Source organism: Topomyia yanbarensis, chromosome 3 (genome assembly GCF_030247195.1).
Source record: "Topomyia yanbarensis strain Yona2022 chromosome 3, ASM3024719v1, whole genome shotgun sequence".
Lineage (NCBI taxonomy): Eukaryota > Metazoa > Arthropoda > Insecta > Diptera > Culicidae > Topomyia > Topomyia yanbarensis.
The window spans coordinates 359,973,255-359,995,458 of NC_080672.1; the positions used below are offsets into that span (position 1 = coordinate 359,973,255).

Below are 22,204 nucleotides of genomic sequence, written 5' to 3' on the forward strand. Positions count from 1 at the left end.
AATTAGAAAATTATTCATTGATTAGGGTAACTTTTACAATACAATAATAAAAGGAAAGCTCTCACCCGATCATCGTCCAAATGTCCTCGAGTATATAAATTGAATCCCAAAAATTCCGGATCGTAGAAGACTTCTCCGTTGAATTAGGTGAAGGACTTGCTTCTTCTTCGAACAGCATTCGGTATATTTGCAATAACCCTCAGTCACGAGCTCAGTCAGGTATCTGAATCACGGATGGGTCCTGGTGTCCAAAGCCATCAAGAATGTCCGAACATGCTATATGCGGTATATGTTTTTACTTCGAGTTCCAGTACTTCCTCCAGCTGGCAGATGCAAACTTCGACATTGTGTCGTAATTGGTGCATGTACGAGAGCTCTGTGTAGACTTCTTGGGGTTGTGCATTTTGATATACTCTTGCAAAAACTTTTTGATCTACTGATACCGAAGTGGTATCAGAACTTGCCAACTCAAGGCGTTAGACTTTCCTATGTCCCGACATCTGTTATATCTTCTTTATTATTTACTCTTAATATTACCAGATAAAATCGGCTACGGAAAATTTTCACCTCCTATCGTGTCAATGGTTGCTACGTTTTTTTCTTACCACAAATATCATGATGCATAAAAAAAAAACTTGAAACACTAGATTCAGCAAAACGCTGCCAAACCAAGATCTCCATTTATTTGGACGATAAGACAATCGAGGTAATACTACATGATCAGCCACCGTTTACTACCAAAATTTTAATTGCATCATTCATATTGCAACAGGAAGTACATTGCGCATCTCATGCAATTGTACATTGACAAAAAACATGGGAAGGGGATTGCAATTGGTGTTGCATTTAATACTAGAAATGAGAATGAATCACGTCCAGTTACTTGCTTTTCTATTAGAAAATGCTGCCCCAGTGTCATCCACTACCCCACGATTTATAAAAAACGTTGTTAGTGAATCTACGCCGGATAAGTAGGGCCACTAAGTCAGTGTCTGATTCTAATGAGAGGAAGTAAAAAGGCAGATTCCATAACTAAATATGTTATAGATTTTGTGCCGTTCACGAGCAGATGTGACTTTAAACAATTCCTTATGGAGAAAATAATCTTTTCACCTAATCTTCTCCTTAGAGAGAAACATAGCATATTAGGTTACGCTCAAAAGTCGTTATTGGATTTTTACGTTCATATACTAATCGTCTCAGCTCGACTAATTGGGACAATGTCGGTGTGTGTTATTGGTTGTTGGGGTTTCTACGATAGCAAGGTGAGATGGATGTTTAAACAAAACCGGTTCCCCGGCTCAATGTATATCCAAGCTCGGCCACCGGGCTTTACGTGATCTTCTTCCGGGCCAAAGATAAAAATGGTTTGAATCTACTGAAGTTTATTCGTGCTCTGACGGAACGATATTCGGCCGTGACAGAAATATCGAAAATACGCCCTGATAAGCTTCCGGTGGTGCTAAATAGCTTGAATTAGGCAAATAATATTGGTGGCAACGGACCCTTAACGAAGGAATACATAATATATGTACCAGTTAATCGGGTTGAAGTCGGCGGGGCCGCCTCCGATTTGAATTTGAATTGCGAGGATCTGCTGAAACATGGGATTGGCTGTTTTAAAGACCTCATGCTTCAGCCAGACAAAAGATACTATTCAGCATCAGACGAAGCTGACGGGAAGAGGACATACGTTAACTCATACTCTTATCGGATGATCTTCGCAGGGTCTTCTTCACCCAACTACCTCCTCTTTGACAAGGTTCATTTTTCTGTTTCCCTTTTCGTGCCGTGGGTCATGAGCTGTACTAATTGCAAGTAACTGGGACACCACCGATCTCTCCGAGTATCTGTACTAACGTCTAGTAACGAATGCAACTCTGATGACCCCCAGGAAGGAACATCTTCTGCAAGCAATAGAAAAAGCAGGGACATTTTCTCTCCTAAGCTTCGTTGTAAAAGTCAGAAGGTGTCTTCAAGGTCCTCCAAAAATTACTGGCTTTTAAATAGTGTGGAACTCCTCCCCCGCTCCGAGGCTAATTTTAGACGATCTTAACTCCAACGATACGAAATGGGGTTGCCTTCATAATGATAATCGATCTACCTCACATCACGAGCTTTGCGACAACTTCAATATTTTGAACACGGGTGAAATTACACGGATTCCTTCCCATTCAGCGCGTCCAAGCGCCTTAGATTTGTCCCTCTGCTCGACATGGCTGCGGTTAGATTACATGTGGAAGGTAATTTCTGATCCCAACGGAAGCGACTGGAAGCGACCATCAGCCGATCGTAATTACTATCGCCAACGGTTCAGGACCACCGAATACAATCAACGTTTAGTATGACCGCACAAGAAATATTGCCTGGAACAGCTACGCGTTCGGGATATCCGGCAAAATTGAGTCCACACAAGAGCTTTCTCCAGATGCAGAGTACGTGTTCTTGGCTGACTTGATAGTCGAAACTGCGATTCAAGCTCAGACTAAAAGCGTACCCGACGCGAACCCTCGCGGACGTTCTCCCAGCCCATGGTGGGACGAAGAGGGCGCAGACGTATACGTGAAGAAGGTCTTACGCAAGGAGCTTTTATTCTCAGGTGATACGATCCTTGAAATCGCCGATCAGCCATGTTGGTGCTGGAAACGACAGCTAACAACATTGTTTACTACATCTACATGCATGTTTGCTTGGATTTCAGTATGCAAACAAAGTTGTTCGCTGTCATATTTTTTCCCCGCAGCTTGTTGCACGCTTACCTCACTCCTCACCTAGTTACTGCCAAAGACGAATCACCTTAGAACTCTAAGCACCTTGGTCTTACGTAGCTAGACGACGGGCTACCAGCCACCTTACGAAAGTACGCGATGGCAGAAACGCGCATGAAGAGTTAGATGAAAGCCAAACAATGTAGCTACTGGCGCCGGTTCGTCAGCGGGTTAACAAGAGGAACATCGATGAGCAATCTTTGGGGCACGGTCTAACGCATACGAAACCGAAACACTACTAAAAAGAGCGTCAAATATGTAACTAGTTTCTTGAGGTTAATATTGTCCCTCATGACTTGAGGCAAGTGAAGGCCATCGCCATCCAAAAACTAGGAAAACTAGCCTCCGACCACAGCTTGTGTCGACCGATTGCAATGCTGTCGTGTATTTTAAAGTTGTTCGAGTAAATGGTCTTGTTTCGCCTCGACAATTGGGTTGAAGCATATGGTTTACTGTCAGATACATAATTTGGTTTCCGCAAAGACAAAGGGATGAACGAATGTCTTGCGTTGCTCTCAATACAAATTCAAATGGCTGGATATTAGGGGGGCTTTTGATTCAGTTTCTATCAAAATTCTTTCTGAGTAGCTGCACCAGTCACGGACTCTAAACAACTTTTTACTAAACTTGCTGTCTGAAAAACACATGAATTTTTCGGATGGTGATTTATCGACATCACGAATTAGCTACATGGGTCTTCCCCAGGGCTCATGTCTAAGCCCTCTTCTCTATAACTTTTACGTGAATGACATTGACGAAGGTCTTGTAACTTCCTGCACGCTAAGGCAGCTTGCAGACGACGGTTTGGTCTCTGTTACAGGTCCCAAAGCCATCGATCTGCAAGGACAATTAAAAAATACCTTGGACAAATTGTATACTTGGGAGAAAACTGAGCTAGTCGTATTTTGAAGGAAGCGTGAACCAGTGCAACTACAGCTTCAATTAATGGGTAAAACTATTGCTCAGGTTTCAACTTTCAAATATCTCGGGGTCTGGTTCGAATCTAAAGGAACCTGGGCATGTCACATTAGGTATCTGAAACAGAAGTGCCAACAAAGGATCAATTTTCTCCGTACAATAACCGGAACATGGTGGGGTGCCCAACCAGGAGACCTGATCAGGCTGTACCAAACAACGATATTGTCGGTGATGGATTATGGTAGTTACTGTTTCCGCTCCGCTGCGAACATACATTTCATCAAACTAGAACGAATCCAATATTGTTGTTTGCGTATTGCTTTGGGTTGCATGTACTCGACTCATACGAGAGTCTAGAAGTGCTGGCGGGCATTCTTCCGCTGAAAAATTGATTTTGGGACCTCTTATATCGATTGCTCATCCGATGTGATATCTTGAACACGTTAGTAAATGCAAATTTCGAAAGGCTTGTCGAGCTCAATTCTCAAACCCGATTTATGTCCTTGTACTTCGATTACATCGCACAAAATATCAATCCTTCTTCATATTATCTCAACCGTGTCAATCTCCCCCAAGCTTCTGATTCAACTGTATTCTTCGACACATCCGTGAAGGACAAGATTCGTGGAATCTTGAATCACATACGTCCGCAAGTGATCCCAAGCATCTTTCATAGTAAATTTCATAGTAGACTCTGTAGCTAAGGCGGGCGCTTTATAAGGTGACATCTACGAAAGACCAATCAGTTTCAATGAATTTTTCAATATCTGTTGTCAGAGGACGCTAGAAAGTTGGCAGACATCTTGGAGCAATGGAGAGTTAGGATGGTGGCTACATTCTATCATCCCGAAGATATCAACGAACCTTGGTTCAGAGGAATGGATGTGATTCGGGATTTCATTCGTGTGATGTCTCGGCTCATGCCCAATCACTACACGATAGACGTACATCTCCGACGTATTGGGCTCGCAAATAGCGGTATCTGCGCTTGTGGCAACTGTTATCACGATATCGAACATATTGTCTGTGCCGAGAACTGTTCTGCTAGATCTTAACTATTGTATTCCCTTTGGGTCAGAGGAAGCCGCGATCTCCTATATATGTCCCTCGTATACAGCTTCTTAAAAACCGTCAATATACAGATTTAAATACCACTATTATTTTTCTTATCATTCTCAGAAATGCCCTCTTCAGCCAACGATGATTTGATGCGGCTTCAAGCTGAAACATCTCTGTCGACTGAGCCAACAAACACGGGATCCACATCACAAAAAACACACGAGCAACGCGGTGTGTTGCCGATCCGCATCCGTACTACGAAATCGTCTGGACTTCCTGAAGACCGTCCGGGTCTGTAATCCTTCCCGTTGATCTCCTGATGCCGGAAACTGAAAGTTCATATCATGCTCCACCCTGCCTGCTTGTCTACCCCGTCTCTGAAATCCAGATGTAGGAATTCACCCCCCTCCCGCATATCTTCACGAAACTTTTTTGCCCTCTGTATTTTCTAGTTTTAGTTGTCCAACAGTACTACTACTCATAAAAAGGCGCTAGTTAACCACCCCCCTAATCTCAACAAAATTGAATCGCTTCCTCTAGTTAGTCCTAGTTTTAACATGGTTGTGAAATGTTCCGCTTAGTTAATAATTAATTCTCCAATAATCTCTCTGCTGGTAATCTCAAAGCTCATTGCTATACAAAAACAAGTAAAATGACACTCCCCTTAATCTTTCATTATATAAAAACAAAATAATATTGAAATAGGTAGCCCCCTAGTTCTAATAAAATCAAAATTTAGAGCAAAAAAATGGCACCTTTAAGCTTACGCAAACGTGCCTTATCAAATAAACAAATTGAATACAAAATGAATAGCAGAGAAATCATTTGATTTGTTGAGATGTTTACAGTTGAAGTAAACAACTATTTACTTTAATTCAAATATTTAACAAATTAATAGACAAACCATTAGAGCATTTCTTTTTGCCCGGGTAATCGAATCCAGCCACAAAACATGACGATTAGCGTGTATTTTGGAAGAGAAACCGAAACCCCGGTACTTAACTAAATCATGGCAAAACCATCATATTTAATTGTGTACCTTTATTGCGTGTCGCACGGCAGATATTTGTTCATTGTAAACGAATACGAAACCCCCCGGGTGACGCTCCGACGACCTTGATCGCGTTTTTGACTGCTTGACAAAGTGTAGAAATGTTACCTTGACATCCGTTTTACTAATTCCTAATCGGAAACAATGAAACATTAATACCCCTGCTACGATTCCTATTTGGGAATAGGTTAATTTATCCATGGTCCATTTATTGCACGCGAACTCCCCCGGCTCTATATTCGCTCACAGTTTTTATGATGACGGGACCTGTTAAACCAACAAACCAAGCAACCAACTTGCACGATAACCAGCGAATACGTTTCCCCGTTTTTCTTTCAGTCACCTACAACCGGACCACTTACCGTTGGGTTTAGAGAGCGGGTTGGTCCCGTGGCTGGGCGGTGGAGCCTTGTGGAAATTCATGATTTTATGCTAAAGGAGTTTTACTGCCCTGCCCGGCTATATGGTTGGTGAGTTAGCTTCTGCTGCTGCTTCCATTGACGTTGATGCCGGTGATGTGGATACTGCCGCTGCTACTGCTGCTGCTGCTGGCGGTGTTGGTGAAGGGTGAACAACGATGGGTGGGGATAGCCGCAGCCACAACCAAGAAGCCGGCACTGCCTGCTAAGATGACTGCGAAGACGGTGACGGCGAATGAACGGTAACTTTCCAGCCAGCACTGTTGTTGATTGATGGCGCTGATGGTCATGGTTAGCGTTTCTCTGCTGCCCGAAGCTCACACCCGGTTGTTCGAGTTGGCGGAGGAAAAAATCTCCGGCGGCGTTCTACGGGATGATCTGGTGAATGGTCGTACGACTCCGGGATACCTGCGGGCAGGAGAAGGAAATAAAAATGGTTAGGTTAGAGATACATCGCATAGGTGTGTAAAAACAGGATTCATGTCTGTCGATTTATCCTAATGGTAATTGATACCGGAAAGCGGATTAACGCACTGCAAGATTCCGGTGAGTGGTTGGTGGAGCCCCGATAGTCCAGGGTAGGGTTGATTGAGTGAGATAGAAGACCGCAGTATACATTTTGATTAGTGGTAAGTGAAATTGGTGAAGCTTCCGACGATAAAGCTTTCTTCGATTCAACGAACCGGTCCGGAAGGAATGGTTTCCTGTTGGTTTGATTTAATTTATTGGCGAATCATTCCAATCATTAACATCAAACGGGCACTATATATTGCGGTCGCGCGGGCGGAAATGTAACGTAATACGAACAGATGGGATCGATGTCTTGATGGTAGTATGCTAGTTCATAGAAGTAGGTACACTATACTGGTCTAAGCCAATATTGATTTATATAAATTTTCAAGTAAGTAAATGCCAATTAAAATTGATTTGATGGAAAACATATATTTGCTTGCGAGGGATTCTAATTGGAATCCATACCAAACTGTGAAAGTTTATTTCTATTGGTACTTTCCTGTACATTCCATATAAGTAGGGGAACATGGGGAGACTTGACCAAGCGCAAAATTCTATTTTTGGCTATGGCGTCTGCTATTCGATTCTTAATTTTTTTTCAAAAATATTGTTATACTTGTTTCGATCATTTTAGGTAATTTTAAAAATTTGGAATAAAAAATCCTCTTCTTACAGAAAATTTTACGTAATTAATAAATTTGCAATAAATGATGTAATTTTTTATCAAACTTTGTATGGACATATCTACTCGTTTACTAATTACTATTAATGTACTGATATACCATTTTAATCCTTGTGAAGCAGTGAAATGATTTTACATAAATTTGAACATTGGAATAGTTATTACTAGAATTTGCATGACATTGAACGCAATAACCAATGTTGGGGAGACTTGACCAAGATTTTATAGGGAGACTTGACCAAGAGGCAATTAGCTGAAGAAAGATACAAATTTCCTAATATTTATTATGCTTTGGCATTTACTATTAATGTTAATCACGCCATAAAAAAATCCCACCTCAAACATAGGTCTTTATATTTTAGTATAAGTAAACAAAATTATCAATAGTAGGACTGATTTCGTGACGTGTGAACATGTAATGCATGCAGTACAGTTAATCCATAAAAATAAATGCTTTTAAAAAATCGAAATTTGTCAAATGCAACCTGTTTATATTTTTTACTGCAACCTAAGGATCTCGACAATGTGGGAAAAAAATTATTACAGTATGTTGTATGCCATTATTTTTTGTTGTGAAATTTCAAAATTCTCTTGGTCAAGTTTCACGCTTTGGAGACTTGACCAAAAAAAACGCTTTTAATCCACCTAACAGTGTGATGAGACATTTCTTATAACTCTTATCACTCTCTTCGGATATTATATCGTTTGAGAACATTTAGAACGTGATGCTTCGCGATGTTTTTGATAACACATATTACATGGGATAGTGGCAGGACTCAGAGAATCGCTCAAATCAGCATAGGACAACATCAGTGCTAGAAATCTCAAACCAAATCAATGGGAAAGCGAAAAAATGGCCCATAAAATATCTAAATATCTAAATTGTGGTGGGAAAACTGAATTTATATATTGTACTGAGCCAAAAAAATCGATTTTTTTTTGAATCGATTTGAAGTTTATACTTTACTCAAATTTCCAACGCGACTGAGAACTAAGAAAATTTAATGAAATCGCAGCTCCTGATATCACGCTATCTCTGAAGTGCATGCGTGCATAGTTCCAAATTTTACTTCGACATCGACTTTTTCTAAAGGTGACTTCCCAGTAGTATCCTTGATTTGAATTATTATCGCTAATCCTAATGCCAAAGAACAAATAAAAACCTCTCGAAAACGAACCGTTTGGGAAAATCATCATCATTACTGAAATTTTCATTTTCGCGAAACTTTTCGATAACCTTCCGTCACTTGCGTTAATGCACTGGGTGCACAGTGCTCTGAAAATCTAGCGAAATCGTCTTAGGGCACCAGCGGGTCTAATTCAGAGCTATCTGCGCGGCGAGTTAAATCTGTAAAGAATACTAAAAATTAATTTCTATTCCATAATTTTCAGTTCAGCAATTCGAGAGATCGTGCTCACCGTAAGCCATGAGAAATAGACTACGTTGTGAAGCGATGGTCACTATTTATTAAAAAATCACGGTTAAATAAAAAATAAAACTATTAAAAAATTTCAAATAGTTTATAATTTTCACAAACTTATTAAGAAAAATTGCTTTCGTAATATTGTGTAGGAAAAAAAATTTCAGTATTTTCTCTATCTGCAACATATAAACCCTTAAGTATACCGATTAATTGGTATACGAATTGGAATAGGTTCGCCAAATTTTGGAAGAACCCCTTGAAAACTACCTAAAAATTGTTGTAGTTCGATGCAATAAAAAAAAACCCCAAAAGTGAAATATACCTATTAATGTGAAACACAGTGAATAATACATGCAATAAAGACCCATTTTTATCAGTCTCATGGTGTATTTTAGGCTGACAAAATGGGTACATTGACTAAATCGGGCAATTTTTTTCTTTATAATAAACTGAATCTGTTAAAATATTCTTCCCGTCCCTTGATGTAGTCTGATAACTATTTCTGATTATGATGAACTTTTTACTTTACATATTTCCATCTCCATGATAAGGAAAACGTGCTCAAGAAAGGAATTTTGTCTTGTTCGTCCGCTAGAGCCCATCAAACATATGTTCATATTTGGCTGATAAAATCGGGGTTTTAATGTATTATAATAGATATTCAGCATTCGAAGACGTTTCTTGTGAACGAGTGTAGAACGACTTTGTTTTACATTTCTTATAAAAGAAATGTATAGAATTCGCTCAAACTTTCAAGATTTTTTCCGAGGCCCGGAGGGCCGAATCTTATATACCAATCGACTCAGCTCGACGATTTGGGACAATGTCTGTGTGTGTGTGTGTGTGTCTGTGTGTGTGTGTGTGTGTATGTAACGGACAAATTCTCATTCGTGTTTCTCAGCAATGGCTGAACCGATCTTATCCAAACCAATTTTAAATGAAAGAACTAAAAAACAGTATGAACGCTATTAATTTGTTTTTGATTCTGATGTTTAGTTTCCAAGATATGAATGTTTGAATGCGTAAAAATGGCGTTTTTTGCAGTTTTTTTGAATTATCTGCCGAAATTGACAATATAGATTAACAATTTATATGTTTTTAGATAGCTTTAACGAATACCTTTCGAACAAGCTATAGATTGTTTAAATCGAACTATTATCAAAAGAGATATTTAACATTAAATGCGGACGAAAGATTTTTATCATTTCCCATTGCCAGAAATATGACCAAAAACATATAATCAATTATTAACGCCAAAACGGCTTATTTTAGGTCAATAGTATCTTCGGAGAATTTAATGAAGGCAATATTCCCTTTCTTTTGGTTTTGTGCTTTTGCTGATTAATCCCCCTATGAGTGAGATATTTTCACAAATTTTCTTGGAAGTGATTATATCGAAATGATGTCTTCAGCAAAATTGTAGCTCTTACTTTTGCGAATAACTTTACTGAAGACTTAAAATATTTATTTTGAATACTTTAAAAGTTATGGCTTGTTGTTTGTGGATTACGCTTTGTCGCCTATTTATTGTTCAATATAGTAATAATCCATTGAAATAAGCCAAACATTATTTCAATAAAACGAATTTTGTATTTCATTTTTCTATCTGCAACCGCTAGAAATAATCACCGAACACTTCCAAGTTGTCTGGAAGGAACTTGATAACTTATCAGTGCAAAAATGTTCATTTGTACGAACCTTCTGACTGCAATTTTTCTAACTTATAACCATCGGATCGATCTGAAAAATATCGGAAAATGAAAAGCGAAATAAATAACTACAAGAAACGGCGTAGCCACGAGAAGGTTTTGGGGTTTACCACCATACAACACCCCCCCCCCACCACACCCAACAAAAAAAATTGGATTGAAGTTGAAAATTTATTGATGCTGACTGATTTAATTCAATATTACAATAACAATTATCTGATCCGTAGATTGATAACCTGTTGTTGTAGACATCATGAGGACGTTTGATAAATTGTCGGAATGGGGTCCTGATATGTAACTGATCTATTGGTTTTGATTTCACAGTTGTCCAATTGCATCAATATCAAATTCCTGCCTGAAAACATTCCAATAGAAAATTCCAGAGTTCTGTAATCAATCATAATCCTCAGATTTATTTTCAAATTGAGCTCGTTTTTGTAGAGATGTACTGTAATAAGGGTCTTTATTTAATAGGAAGCGAAGTTAAAATTGATTTAATGAAACATAGAACTGCTCACCAAAAAAAACATTTGCTAAAAATGTTTTTGCCTTTCTCATTCACTCTAAAATTCGTCAATCTAATCCCGACCTGGAGGGCCGAGTGTCATATGCCAATCGACTGAGTTCGTCGAGATCGGAAAATGTCTGTGTGTGTATGTATGTGCGTGTATGTGTGTATGTGGAAAAAATGTGACCTCTGTTTCTCATAAATGGCTAGACCGATTTGCACAATGTTAGTGTCAAATGAAAGGTACAACCTTCCCATCGGCTGTTATTGAATTTTTTATTGATTGGACTTCCGGTTCCGGGGTTACGAGTTGAAGAGTGCAATCACGCAGCAAATTCCCATATAAACTGAAATGAAAAAATTTCATGCATGAAACATTGAGATGTTTGACAAAAATTGACTTTTTTAGACTTTGGTACATTTTTGCCTTTCTCATATAGATAGGTTATGCAATCACTCTAAAAATCTTCAATTATACCGGCCCGAGGGGGGGTATGCAGTGAGGGGTTGCTACTTTAATATTAAAACTAGTTTAAAATTTCTTAACAAGTTGAAAATGTTCGGCAGGGCCTGGACCTTCCGGATCTTTCTCCATGATCCGCCGCTGGTTTCAAGCGATGTTTCAGTATCACATAGTATCTCAAGATCGTGGCTGTCGATCGATTGTATGTATGTGCAAATCGTACTGAACATGTAATATTCATTTCCACCATTGTATTGAACATAACCAGCCATGGAATCGTAGTCTGGACAAATGAGAAAAGCACAATTGCACTACTAGGTGGATTAAAACAGGTTTATATTTTGGGAATGCTTCGAGTTGAGACGAAAACGTAATATGATTAATAACGAGGATAACACTTTCCGAATGTAGAGAGAAATTTATGAAAAATGACGATTTCCATTCGATTCTAGCAGGTTCTGATCAATTTTGATGAGCATTTGATTTTTGTTGTATGACCAATTATATGTATAGGTCAAATGTTTAAAAACAGTAATTTAAGGTCAAGATAGCATCATTTTGAAACCGCCAATTTCGGAGGTTTAGTATCTTCAATGAGTTTTATAAACGTTAAACAGCGCATCATTTGATAAAATAATTTTGACGGTATATCGTCCAAGAAGTATTTATGGTGAATTTTCTCAGGTTAATATTCATGACTACAATAAAGTCTCAACAAATTCGCTAAAGACACGAACCTTGTTACTATTTTCTGGAAAATAATTCTGCATAATTTTAAAACTTTAAAATTTATGGTTTCGGAATTATGCCGTTTGGACAGTAAGATCGATTTTCACCAAACCGAATTTCTGGCTGCGCCGCTGACTTCAAGTAAGTAGAAACAAAGTCGTTCTACACTCGAAAGAAACTTCTTCGAATGCTGAATATCTATTATAATACATTGACACCCCAATTTTATCAGCCAAATATGAATCGCCAAATATGATTTTTTTATTGCATCGAACTACAACAATTTTTAGGTAGCTGTCAAGGGGTTATTTTATAGACTTCTTCCAAAATTTGGCGAACCTATTCCAATTCGTATACCAATTAATTGGTATACTTAAGGGTTTATATGTTGCAGATAGAGAAAATACTGAAGTTTTCAGCTTTTTTCCTACACAATATTACGAAAGCTTATTAAACAATTTTTCCTAATATTTGTGAAAATTATAAACTATTTGAAATATTTTAATAGTTTAATTTTTTATTTAACCGTGATTTTTTAATAAATAGTGACCATCGCTTAACAACGTAGTCTATTTTTCATGGCTTGCGGTGAGCACGATCTCTCGAATTGCTGAACTGAAAATTATGGAATAGAAATTAATTTTTAGTGTTCTTTACAGATTTAACTCGCCGCGCAGATAGCTCTGAATTAGACCCGCTGGTGCCCTAAGACGATTTCGCTAGATTTTCGGAGCACTGTGCACCCAGTGCATTAACGCAAGTGACGGAAGGTTATCGAAAAGTTTCGTGAAAATGAAAATTTCAGTAATGATGATGATTTCCCCAAACGGTTCGTTTTCGAGAGGTTTTTATTTGTTCTTTGGCATTAGGATTAGCGATAATAATTCAAATCAAGGATACTACTGGGAAGTCACCTTTAGAAAAAGTCGATGTCGAAGTAAAATTTGGAACTATGCACGCATGCACTTCAGAGATAGCGTGATATCAGGAGCTGCGATTTCATTTCAACGCTTTTTTGTGAAAAGAGCGATACTCACAAATGTAAACATAAGGCTTTTTTCATACATGCGAATGATTAATAAATAACCTTTTTAGGAAAATTCAGTTTTCCCACCACAATTTAGATATTTTATTAACAGAGCATTAACAATAATTCGTTGGTATGTCTATTTTATGGGCCATTTTTTCGCTTTCCTATTGATTTGGTTTGAGATTTCTAGCACTGATGTTGTCCTATGCTGATTTGAACGATTCACTGAGTCCTGCCACTATCCCATGTAGTATGTGTTATCAAAAACATCGCGAAGCATCAAGTTCTAAATGTTCTCAAACGATATGATATCCGAAGAGAGTGATAAGAGTTATAAGAAATGTCTCATCACACTGTTAGGTGGATTAAAAGCGTTTTTACTTACTGGAAGTCAGCGGTGTAGCCAGAAATTCGGTTTGGTGGGGGTTTGGTGAAAATCGATCTTACTGTCCAAACGGCATAATTCCGAAACCGTAATTTTTGAAGTTATAAAATTATGCAGAATTAATTTTTCAGAAAATAGTAACAGAGTTCGTGTCTTTAGCGAATTTGTTGAGACTTGTCATGAATATTAACCCGAGAAAATTCACCATAAATACTTCTTGGACGATATATCGTCAAAATTATTTTATCAAATGATGCGCTGTTTAACGTTTGTAAAACCCATTGAAGATACTAAACCTCCGAAATTGGCGGTTTCAAAATGATGCTATCTTGACCTTAAATTACTGTTTTTGAACATTTGACCTATACATATAATTGGTCATACACCAAAAATCAAATGCCCATCAAAATCGATCAGGACCTGCTAGAGTCGAATGGAAATCGTCATTTTTCATAAATTTCTCTCTGCATTCGGAAAGTGTTATCCTCGTTATTAATCATATTACGTTTTCGTCTCAACTCGACGCATTCCCAAAATAAAAACCTGTTTTAATCCACCTAGTGGTGCAATTGTGCTTGTCTAATTTGTCCAGACTACGATTCCATGGCTGGTTATGTTCAATACAATGGTGCAAATAAATATTACATGTTCAGTACGATTTGCACATACATACAACGGATCGACAGCCACGATCTTGAGATACTATGTGATAATGAAACATCGCTTGAAACCAGCGGCGGATTATGCAGAAAGATCCGGGAGATCCGGGTCCTGCCGAAAATTTTCAACTTGTTAACAAATTTTAAACTAGTTTTAATTTTAAAGTAGCAACCCCTCACTGCATATTCTCTCCGGGCCGGTATCATTGACGATTTTTAGAGTGATTGCATAACCTTTCTATATGAGAAAGGCAAAAATGTACCAAAGTCCAAAAAAGTCAATTTTTGTCATGCATTTTAGTGTTTCATGCATTTTAAAGTCATTTGGCATCCAAAATACAAATTTGATTTTGAAAAATTTTCATTTCAGTTTATATGGGAATTTGCTTTGTGATTGCACTCTTCAACTCGTAACTCCGGAACCGGAAGTCCAATCAATAGAAATTTCAATAGCAGCCGATGGGAGGGTTGTACCTTTCATTTGAGACTAACTTTGTGTAAATCGGTCTAGCCATCTCTGAGAAACAGAGGTCAAGTTTTTTTCCACATATACACATACACGCATACAGACATATACATACACACAGACATTTTCTGAGTCGATTGGCATATGACACTCGGCCCTCCGGGTCGGGATTAGATTGACGAATTTTAGAGTGAATGAGAAAGGCAAGAACATTTTTAGCAAATGTTGAAAGTTATGCAATGTTTTGGTGAGCAGTTCTATGTTTCATAGACACTAAATAAATTTTAACTTCGCTTTCTATTAAATAAAGACCCTTATTACAGTACATCTCTACAAAAGCGAGCTCAATTTGAAAAGAAATCTGAGGATTATTATTGATTACAGAACTCTGGAATTTTCTATTCGAATGTTTTCAGGCAGGAATTTGATATTGATGCTATTAGACAACTGTGAAATCAAGACCAATAGATCAGTTACATATCAGGACCCCATTCCGACAATTTATCAAAAGTCCTCATGATGTTTACAACAACAGGTTATCAATCTACGGATCAGATAATTGTTATTGTATTATTGAATTAAATCAGTCTGCATCAATAAATTTTCAACTTCAATCCATTTTTTTTTTGGGTGTGGTGGGGGGGGGGGGGTTGTATGGTGTTAAACTCCAAAACCTTCTCTTGGCTATGCCGTTGCTTGGGGTTATTTATTTCGGTTTTCTTTTTTCGATATGTTTCAGATCGATCCAATGGTTATAAGTTAGAAAAATTGCAGTCAGAAGGTTCGCACAAATGAACATTTTTACACTGATAAGTTGTCAAGTTCCTTCCAGACAACTTGGAAGTGTTCGGTGATTATTTCTAGCGGTTGTAGATAGAAAAATGAAATACAAAATTCGTTTTATCGAAATAATGTTTAACTTATTTCAATGGATTATTACTATATTGAACAATAAATAGCCAACAAAGAGTAAGCAACAAACAACAAGCCATAACTTTTAAAGTATTCAAAATAGATATTTGAAGTCTTCAGTAAAGTTATTCGCAAAAGTAAGAGCTACAAATTTGCTGAAGGCATCATTTAGATATAATCACTTCCAAGAAAATTTGTGAAAATATCTCACTCATAGGGGGATTAATCAGCAACAGCACAATCCACCAAAAGAAAGGGCATATTACCTCCATTAAATTCTCCGAAGATACTATTGACTTAAAATAAACCGTTTTGGCGTTAATAATAGATTACATGTTTTTGGTCATATTTCTGGCAATGGGAAATGATAAAAATCTTTCGTCCGTATTTAATGTTTAATATCTCTTTTGATAATAGTCCGATTTCAACAATCTATAGCTTGTTGGAAAGGTATTCGTTGAAGCTGTCTAAAAACATATAAATTGTTATTCTGTCATGTCAGTTTCGGCAGATAATTCAAAAAAACTGCAAAAAACGCCATTTTTACGCATTCAAACATTCATATCTTGGAAACTAAACATCAGAATCAAAAACAAATTAATAGCGTTCATACTGTTTTTTAGTTCTTTCATTTAAAATTGGTTTGGATAAGATCGGTTCAGCCATTGCTGAGAAACACGAATGAGAATTTGTCCGTTACATACACACACACACAGACACACACACACACACACACACACAGACATTGTCCCAAATCGTCGAGCTGAGTCGATTGGTATATAAGACTCGGCCCTCCGGGCCTCGGAAAAAATCTTGAAAGTTTGAGCGAATTCTATACATTTCTTTTATAAGAAATGTAAAAACGATCACAGAAACACTTTTGAATCTTTTCAAAAATTAAAATAAAAATTCTGCAAAAAATCTTGAAGACGCAAAATAACTTTGCAAATTATATCTCAATGACTTTTGAGGGATTGAAGGCTTTTTAGAGATTTATGCAGTTTTAGCTGAAAACCTGGTCAAGTCTCCCCATGTTCCCCTATATGAACATAATCTTAAGAAAATTCTATAAACACTATTTCACTCATTCTTATAAATTTAATCATAGCGAAATAACCATTGCTTGAACGAAGTTCAATTCGTATTCATCATTGCGGTCGTTTCAACCAATGCATGGCCAACACTGGCACGAATAAAATGAATAAAATAAACAAAATTTATAAAATGAATAAAATTAAAAAATGCATAAGATTAATAAAACAAAAAAAATAATTAAGCCAATAAAATAATAAAATTAAAATAAATTAATAAAATTAATAAATTAAATATTATTAATAAAATTAATAAAATTAATAAAATGAAAAAATTGAATAAAATGAATACAATGAATAAAATGAATAAAATGAATAAAATGAATAAAATGAATACAATGAATAAAATGAATAAAATTAATAAAATGAATAAAGAAAATAATTGAAGAAAATGAAGAAAATGAAAAGAATGAAGAAAATGAAGAAAATGGAGAAAATGGAGAAAATGAAGAAAATGACGAAAATGAAGAAAGTGAAGAAAATGAAAAAATGAAGAAAATGAGAAAAATCAAGAAAATTAAAAAAATGAAAAAATGAAGAAAATAAGGAAAATTAAGAAAATTAAGAATATTAGGAAAATAAAGATAATTAAGAAAATTTAAAAAAATAAGAAAATTAAGAAAATTAAGAAAATTAAGAAAATTAAGAAAATTAAGAAAATTAAGAAAATTAAGAAAATTAAGAAAATTAAGAAAATTTAAAAAAATAAGAAAATTAAGAAAATTAAGAAAATTAAGAAAATTAAGAAAATTAAGAAAATTAAGAAAATTAAGAAAATTAAGAAAATTAAGAAAATTAAGAAAATTAAGAAAATTAAGAAAATTAAGAAAATTAAGAAAATTAAGAAAATTAAGAAAATTAAGAAAATTAAGAAAATTAAGAAAATTAAGAAAATTAAGAAAATTAAGAAAATTAAGAAAATTAAGAAAATTAAGAAAATTAAGAAAATTAAGAAAATCAAGAAAATTAAGAAAATTAAGAAAATTAAGAAAATTAAGAAAATTAAGAAAATTAAGAAAATTAAGAAAATTAAGAAAATTAAGAAAATTAAGAAAATTAAGAAAATTAAGAAAATTAAGAAAATTAAGAAAATTAAGAAAATTAAGAAAATTAAGAAAATTAAGAAAATTAAGAAAATTAAGAAAATTAAGAAAATTAAGAAAATTAAGAAAATTAAGAAAATTAAGAAAATTAAGAAAATTAAGAAAATTAAGAAAATTAAGAAAATTAAGAAAATTAAGAAAATTAAGAAAATTAAGAAAATTAAGAAAATTAAGAAAATTAAGAAAATTAAGAAAATTAAGAAAATTAAGAAAATTAAGAAAATTAAGAAAATTAAGAAAATTAAGAAAATTAAGAAAATTAAGAAAATTAAGAAAATTAAGAAAATTAAGAAAATTAAGAAAATTAAGAAAATTAAGAAAATTAAGAAAATTAAGAAAATTAAGAAAATTAAGAAAATTAAGAAAATTAAGAAAATTAAGAAAATTAAGAAAATTAAGAAAATTAAGAAAATTAAGAAAATTAAGAAAATTAAGAAAATTAAGAAAATTAAGAAAATTAAGAAAATTAAGAAAATTAAGAAAATTAAGAAAATTAAGAAAATTAAGAAAATAAAGAAAATTAAGAAAATTAAGAAAATAAAGAAAATTAAGAAAATTAAGAAAATTAAGAAAATTAAGAAAATTAAGAAAATTAAGAAAATTAAGAAAATTAAGAAAATTAAGAAAATTAAGAAAATTAAGAAAATTAAGAAAATTAAGAAAATTAAGAAAATTAAGAAAATTAAGAAAATTAAGGAAATTAAGAAAATTAAGAAAATTAAGAAAATTAAGAAAATTAAGAAAATTAAGAAAATTAAGAAAATTAAGAAAATTAAGAAAATTAAGAAAATTAAGAAAATTAAGAAAATTAAGAAAATTAAGAAAATTAAGAAAATTAAGAAAATTAAGAAAATTAGGAAAATTAGGAAAATTAAGAAAATTAAGTAAATTAAGAAAATTAAGAAAATTAAGAAAATTAAGAAAATTAAGAAAATTAAGAAAATTAAGAAAATTAAGAAAATTAAGAAAATTAAGAAAATTAAGAAAATTAAGAAAATTAAGAAAATTAAGAAAATTAAGAAAATTAAGAAAATTAAGAAAATTAAGAAAATTAAGAAAATTAAGAAAATTAAGAAAATTAAGAAAATTAAGAAAATTAAGAAAATTAAGAAAATTAAGAAAATTAAGAAAATTAAGAAAATTAAGAAAATTAAGAAAATTAAGAAAATTAAGAAAATTAAGAAAATTAAGAAAATTAAGAAAATTAAGAAAATTAAGAAAATCAAGAAAATCAAGAAAATTAAGAAAATTAAGAAAATTAAGAAAATTAAGAAAATTAAGAAAATTAAGAAAATCAAGAAAATTAAGAAAATTAGGAAAATTAAGAAAATTAAGAAAATTAAGAAAATTAAGAAAATTAAGAAAATTAAGAAAATTAAAAAAATTAAAAAAATTAAGAAAATTAAAAAAATTAAGAAAATTAAGAAAATTAGGAAAATTAAGAAAATTACGAAAATTAGGAAAATTAAGAAAATAAAAATTAAGAAAACTGAACTGAATGACTGAATGAACTGAACGAACTGAATGAACTGAATGAACCGAATGAACTGAATGAACTGAATGAACTGAATAAACTGAATGAACTCAATGAATTGAATGAACTGAATGAACTGAATGAACTGAATGAACTGAATGAACTGAATAAACTGAATAAACTGAATAAACTGAATGAACTGAATGAACTGAATGAACTGAATGAACTGAATGAACTGAATGAACTGAATGAACTGAATGAACTGAATGAACTGAATGAACTGAATGAACTGAATGAACTGAATGAACTGAATGAACTGAATGAACTGAATGAACTGAATGAACTGAATGAACTGAATGAACTGAATGAACTGAATGAACTGAATGAACTGAATGAACTGAATGAACTGAATGAACTGAATGAACTGAATGAACTGAATGAACTGAATGAACTGAATGAACTGAATGAACTGAATGAACTGAATGAACTGAATGAACTGAATGAACTGAATGAACTGAATGAACTGAATGAACTGAATGAACTGAATGAACTGAATGAACTGAATGAACTGAATGAACTGAATGAACTGAATAAACTGAATGAACTGGATGAACTGGATGAACTGGATGAGCTGGATGAGCTGGATGAGCTGGATGAGCTGGATGAGCTGGATGAGCTGGATGAACTGAATGAACTGAATCAACTGAATGAACGAAATAAAACCAATAAAATCAATAAAATGAATTTTTTTTAATTATATACATAAAAATAATCCAATGAAATTAAATTTGCAAATTGGATGAAATTCCTAAAAGACATGACCGAACAGAAAAAAAAATATTAGTAAAATGTAGAAACTAAATAATATTTAGAAACTGAAAAAAATGAATAATATGAAGATAATGAAAAAAAGAATTAAATGATTAAAATAATAGTTATTGAAATTATTGAATTCAATAAAATGTAAAAAGTTAATAAACTAATAAAAGTAATAAAATGAATGATTAAATTAAGTAAATTAAATGAATGAATTGAATATAATTAAAAAGAATAAACGATATTATTAAAATTTATAAAGCTAAAAAAATGAATGAAATCAATAATAGGAATCGAATGAATCAAGCTAATAAAATTTATGAAAATCGTGAAGTTAGTAAAATTAGTTTAATAATTAAAATTATTAGAATTAGTGCAATTCATAATATAATGAGAACTATTGAAATGGTCGAAATGATTTAATTTAATAAATAAAGGAAATAAATGAAGTGAGTGGATGAATTTAATAAAATAAAGCAAACAACAAAAAACGATATGAATGTGAGGAAAAAATTGGTAAAACTAATGAAATAAATTCTTTGGACAATCAAATGAAACAAATAATAAAATGAATAACATTAATTAGATGAATTAAATGTATGAATTGAATAAAACAAGTTCAATAAGAAAATGAAACGGGCTATGGAAAGAGTTTTTATACTTTAAGAGGGGGAGGGGGGGTGTTAAGGGTTCCGGCGCGAAAAAAAACACTTTCTTTACGAATATTTTTAGAACTTTGCCTGAAACGAATTGATCAAAACTTTTTTACATTATAGTGTATCATTTCAATAACATGTTGTAATTTTTCCATGCAAAAATATTGACAAGCGACTCGGTAACGAAGCTTTTTGTAGAACACCTCTCGAAAAAAACATGATTTGCTGTGTTACCTGCCATTTAAAAATTACTTAACCGAATTATTTCATACTTTACATACACATTCTATATAAAAAGTACCTAACCCCTAACGAGTTTTTGAGATAATTTTTTGATTAAAAAAACAGAATTTTTCATGAAAAATAGAAATTTTTATTTAAAATGAGTAAAACCCCCTTAATTGAATTTTTTTCCATAAAATTAACGTAGGGGTTAGTTATTTTTTTACATAGAATGTGTATGCAAAGTTTGAAAGAAATCAGTTAAGTAGTTTTTGAATGGCAGATAACGCCGCAAATCATGTTTTTCCAGAGTCGTTCCACAAAAAGCTTTGTCACGGAGTCGTTTGTAGATAATTTTACATGGAAAAATTACAGCATGTTATTGAAACAATACACTATAATGTGCAAAAGTTTTGATCAGTTCGCTTCACGCAAAGTTAAAAAAAAACGCAAAGAACGTGTTTTTTCACGCTGAAACCCTTACTACCGCCCCCCCCCCCCCGTTAAGGGAATCCTGTGCATACCTTTTGTAAGAAATGTAAAAATTTAATGAATATAATTATTAAAATGAATAAGATGAATAAAATTAACTATAAAAATTTCAAAATCAGTGGTTTTAATAAAATGATTAAGATTGGTAAAATTAATTAAATTAATAAAACGAATAACAGTAATAAGCGTAATGATATGAACACAATGAATAAAAACAACAAAATGAATTATATGGATAAGAGTAAAAAAAATTGAATAAATTATTAGATTAGTAAAATTAATAAATTTAATGAAATGGTGTATAAAATGAATAAAAAAGGAAAATGAATAACATAATTTAATTGATTTCAGTGGATGAATTGAATAAAATAACATAATCAAAATTAATGAAATTTGTAATAGAATAAATTAATAAAAAATTGAACAAATGAATGAACTAAATGAATGAATTACCTAATAAGTTAAATTAATCAAATGATATAAATAAATAAAACTATCAAAATTTTTAAAAAAAATCCATGAAAATTAATAATACAATGAAGACCCGTTCTTATTAACCCCTTAGTGATTTTTAAGCTGATAAAACGGGGACAGTGACTTTTTTCCCGAATCTTACTTGTGGATATTTTTTGGCTTTGATCCGTTATTTTTCATA

The 22,204-nt window shown here is 33.4% G+C and overlaps 1 protein-coding gene across 1 annotated transcript in view; it reads right to left on the reverse strand.

The window, feature by feature from the left end:
* The window catches only part of LOC131692132 (5-hydroxytryptamine receptor-like), a 589,846-nt gene that overhangs the window by 163,128 nt on the left and 404,514 nt on the right, over positions 1-22,204 (reverse strand). Inside the window, exon 4 of the mRNA XM_058979004.1 lies at positions 6,159-6,623. Within this exon, the coding sequence (XP_058834987.1) occupies positions 6,159-6,219 (61 nt within the window). The 5' untranslated portion in view covers positions 6,220-6,623. The remainder of the gene's footprint in view (positions 1-6,158; positions 6,624-22,204) is intronic.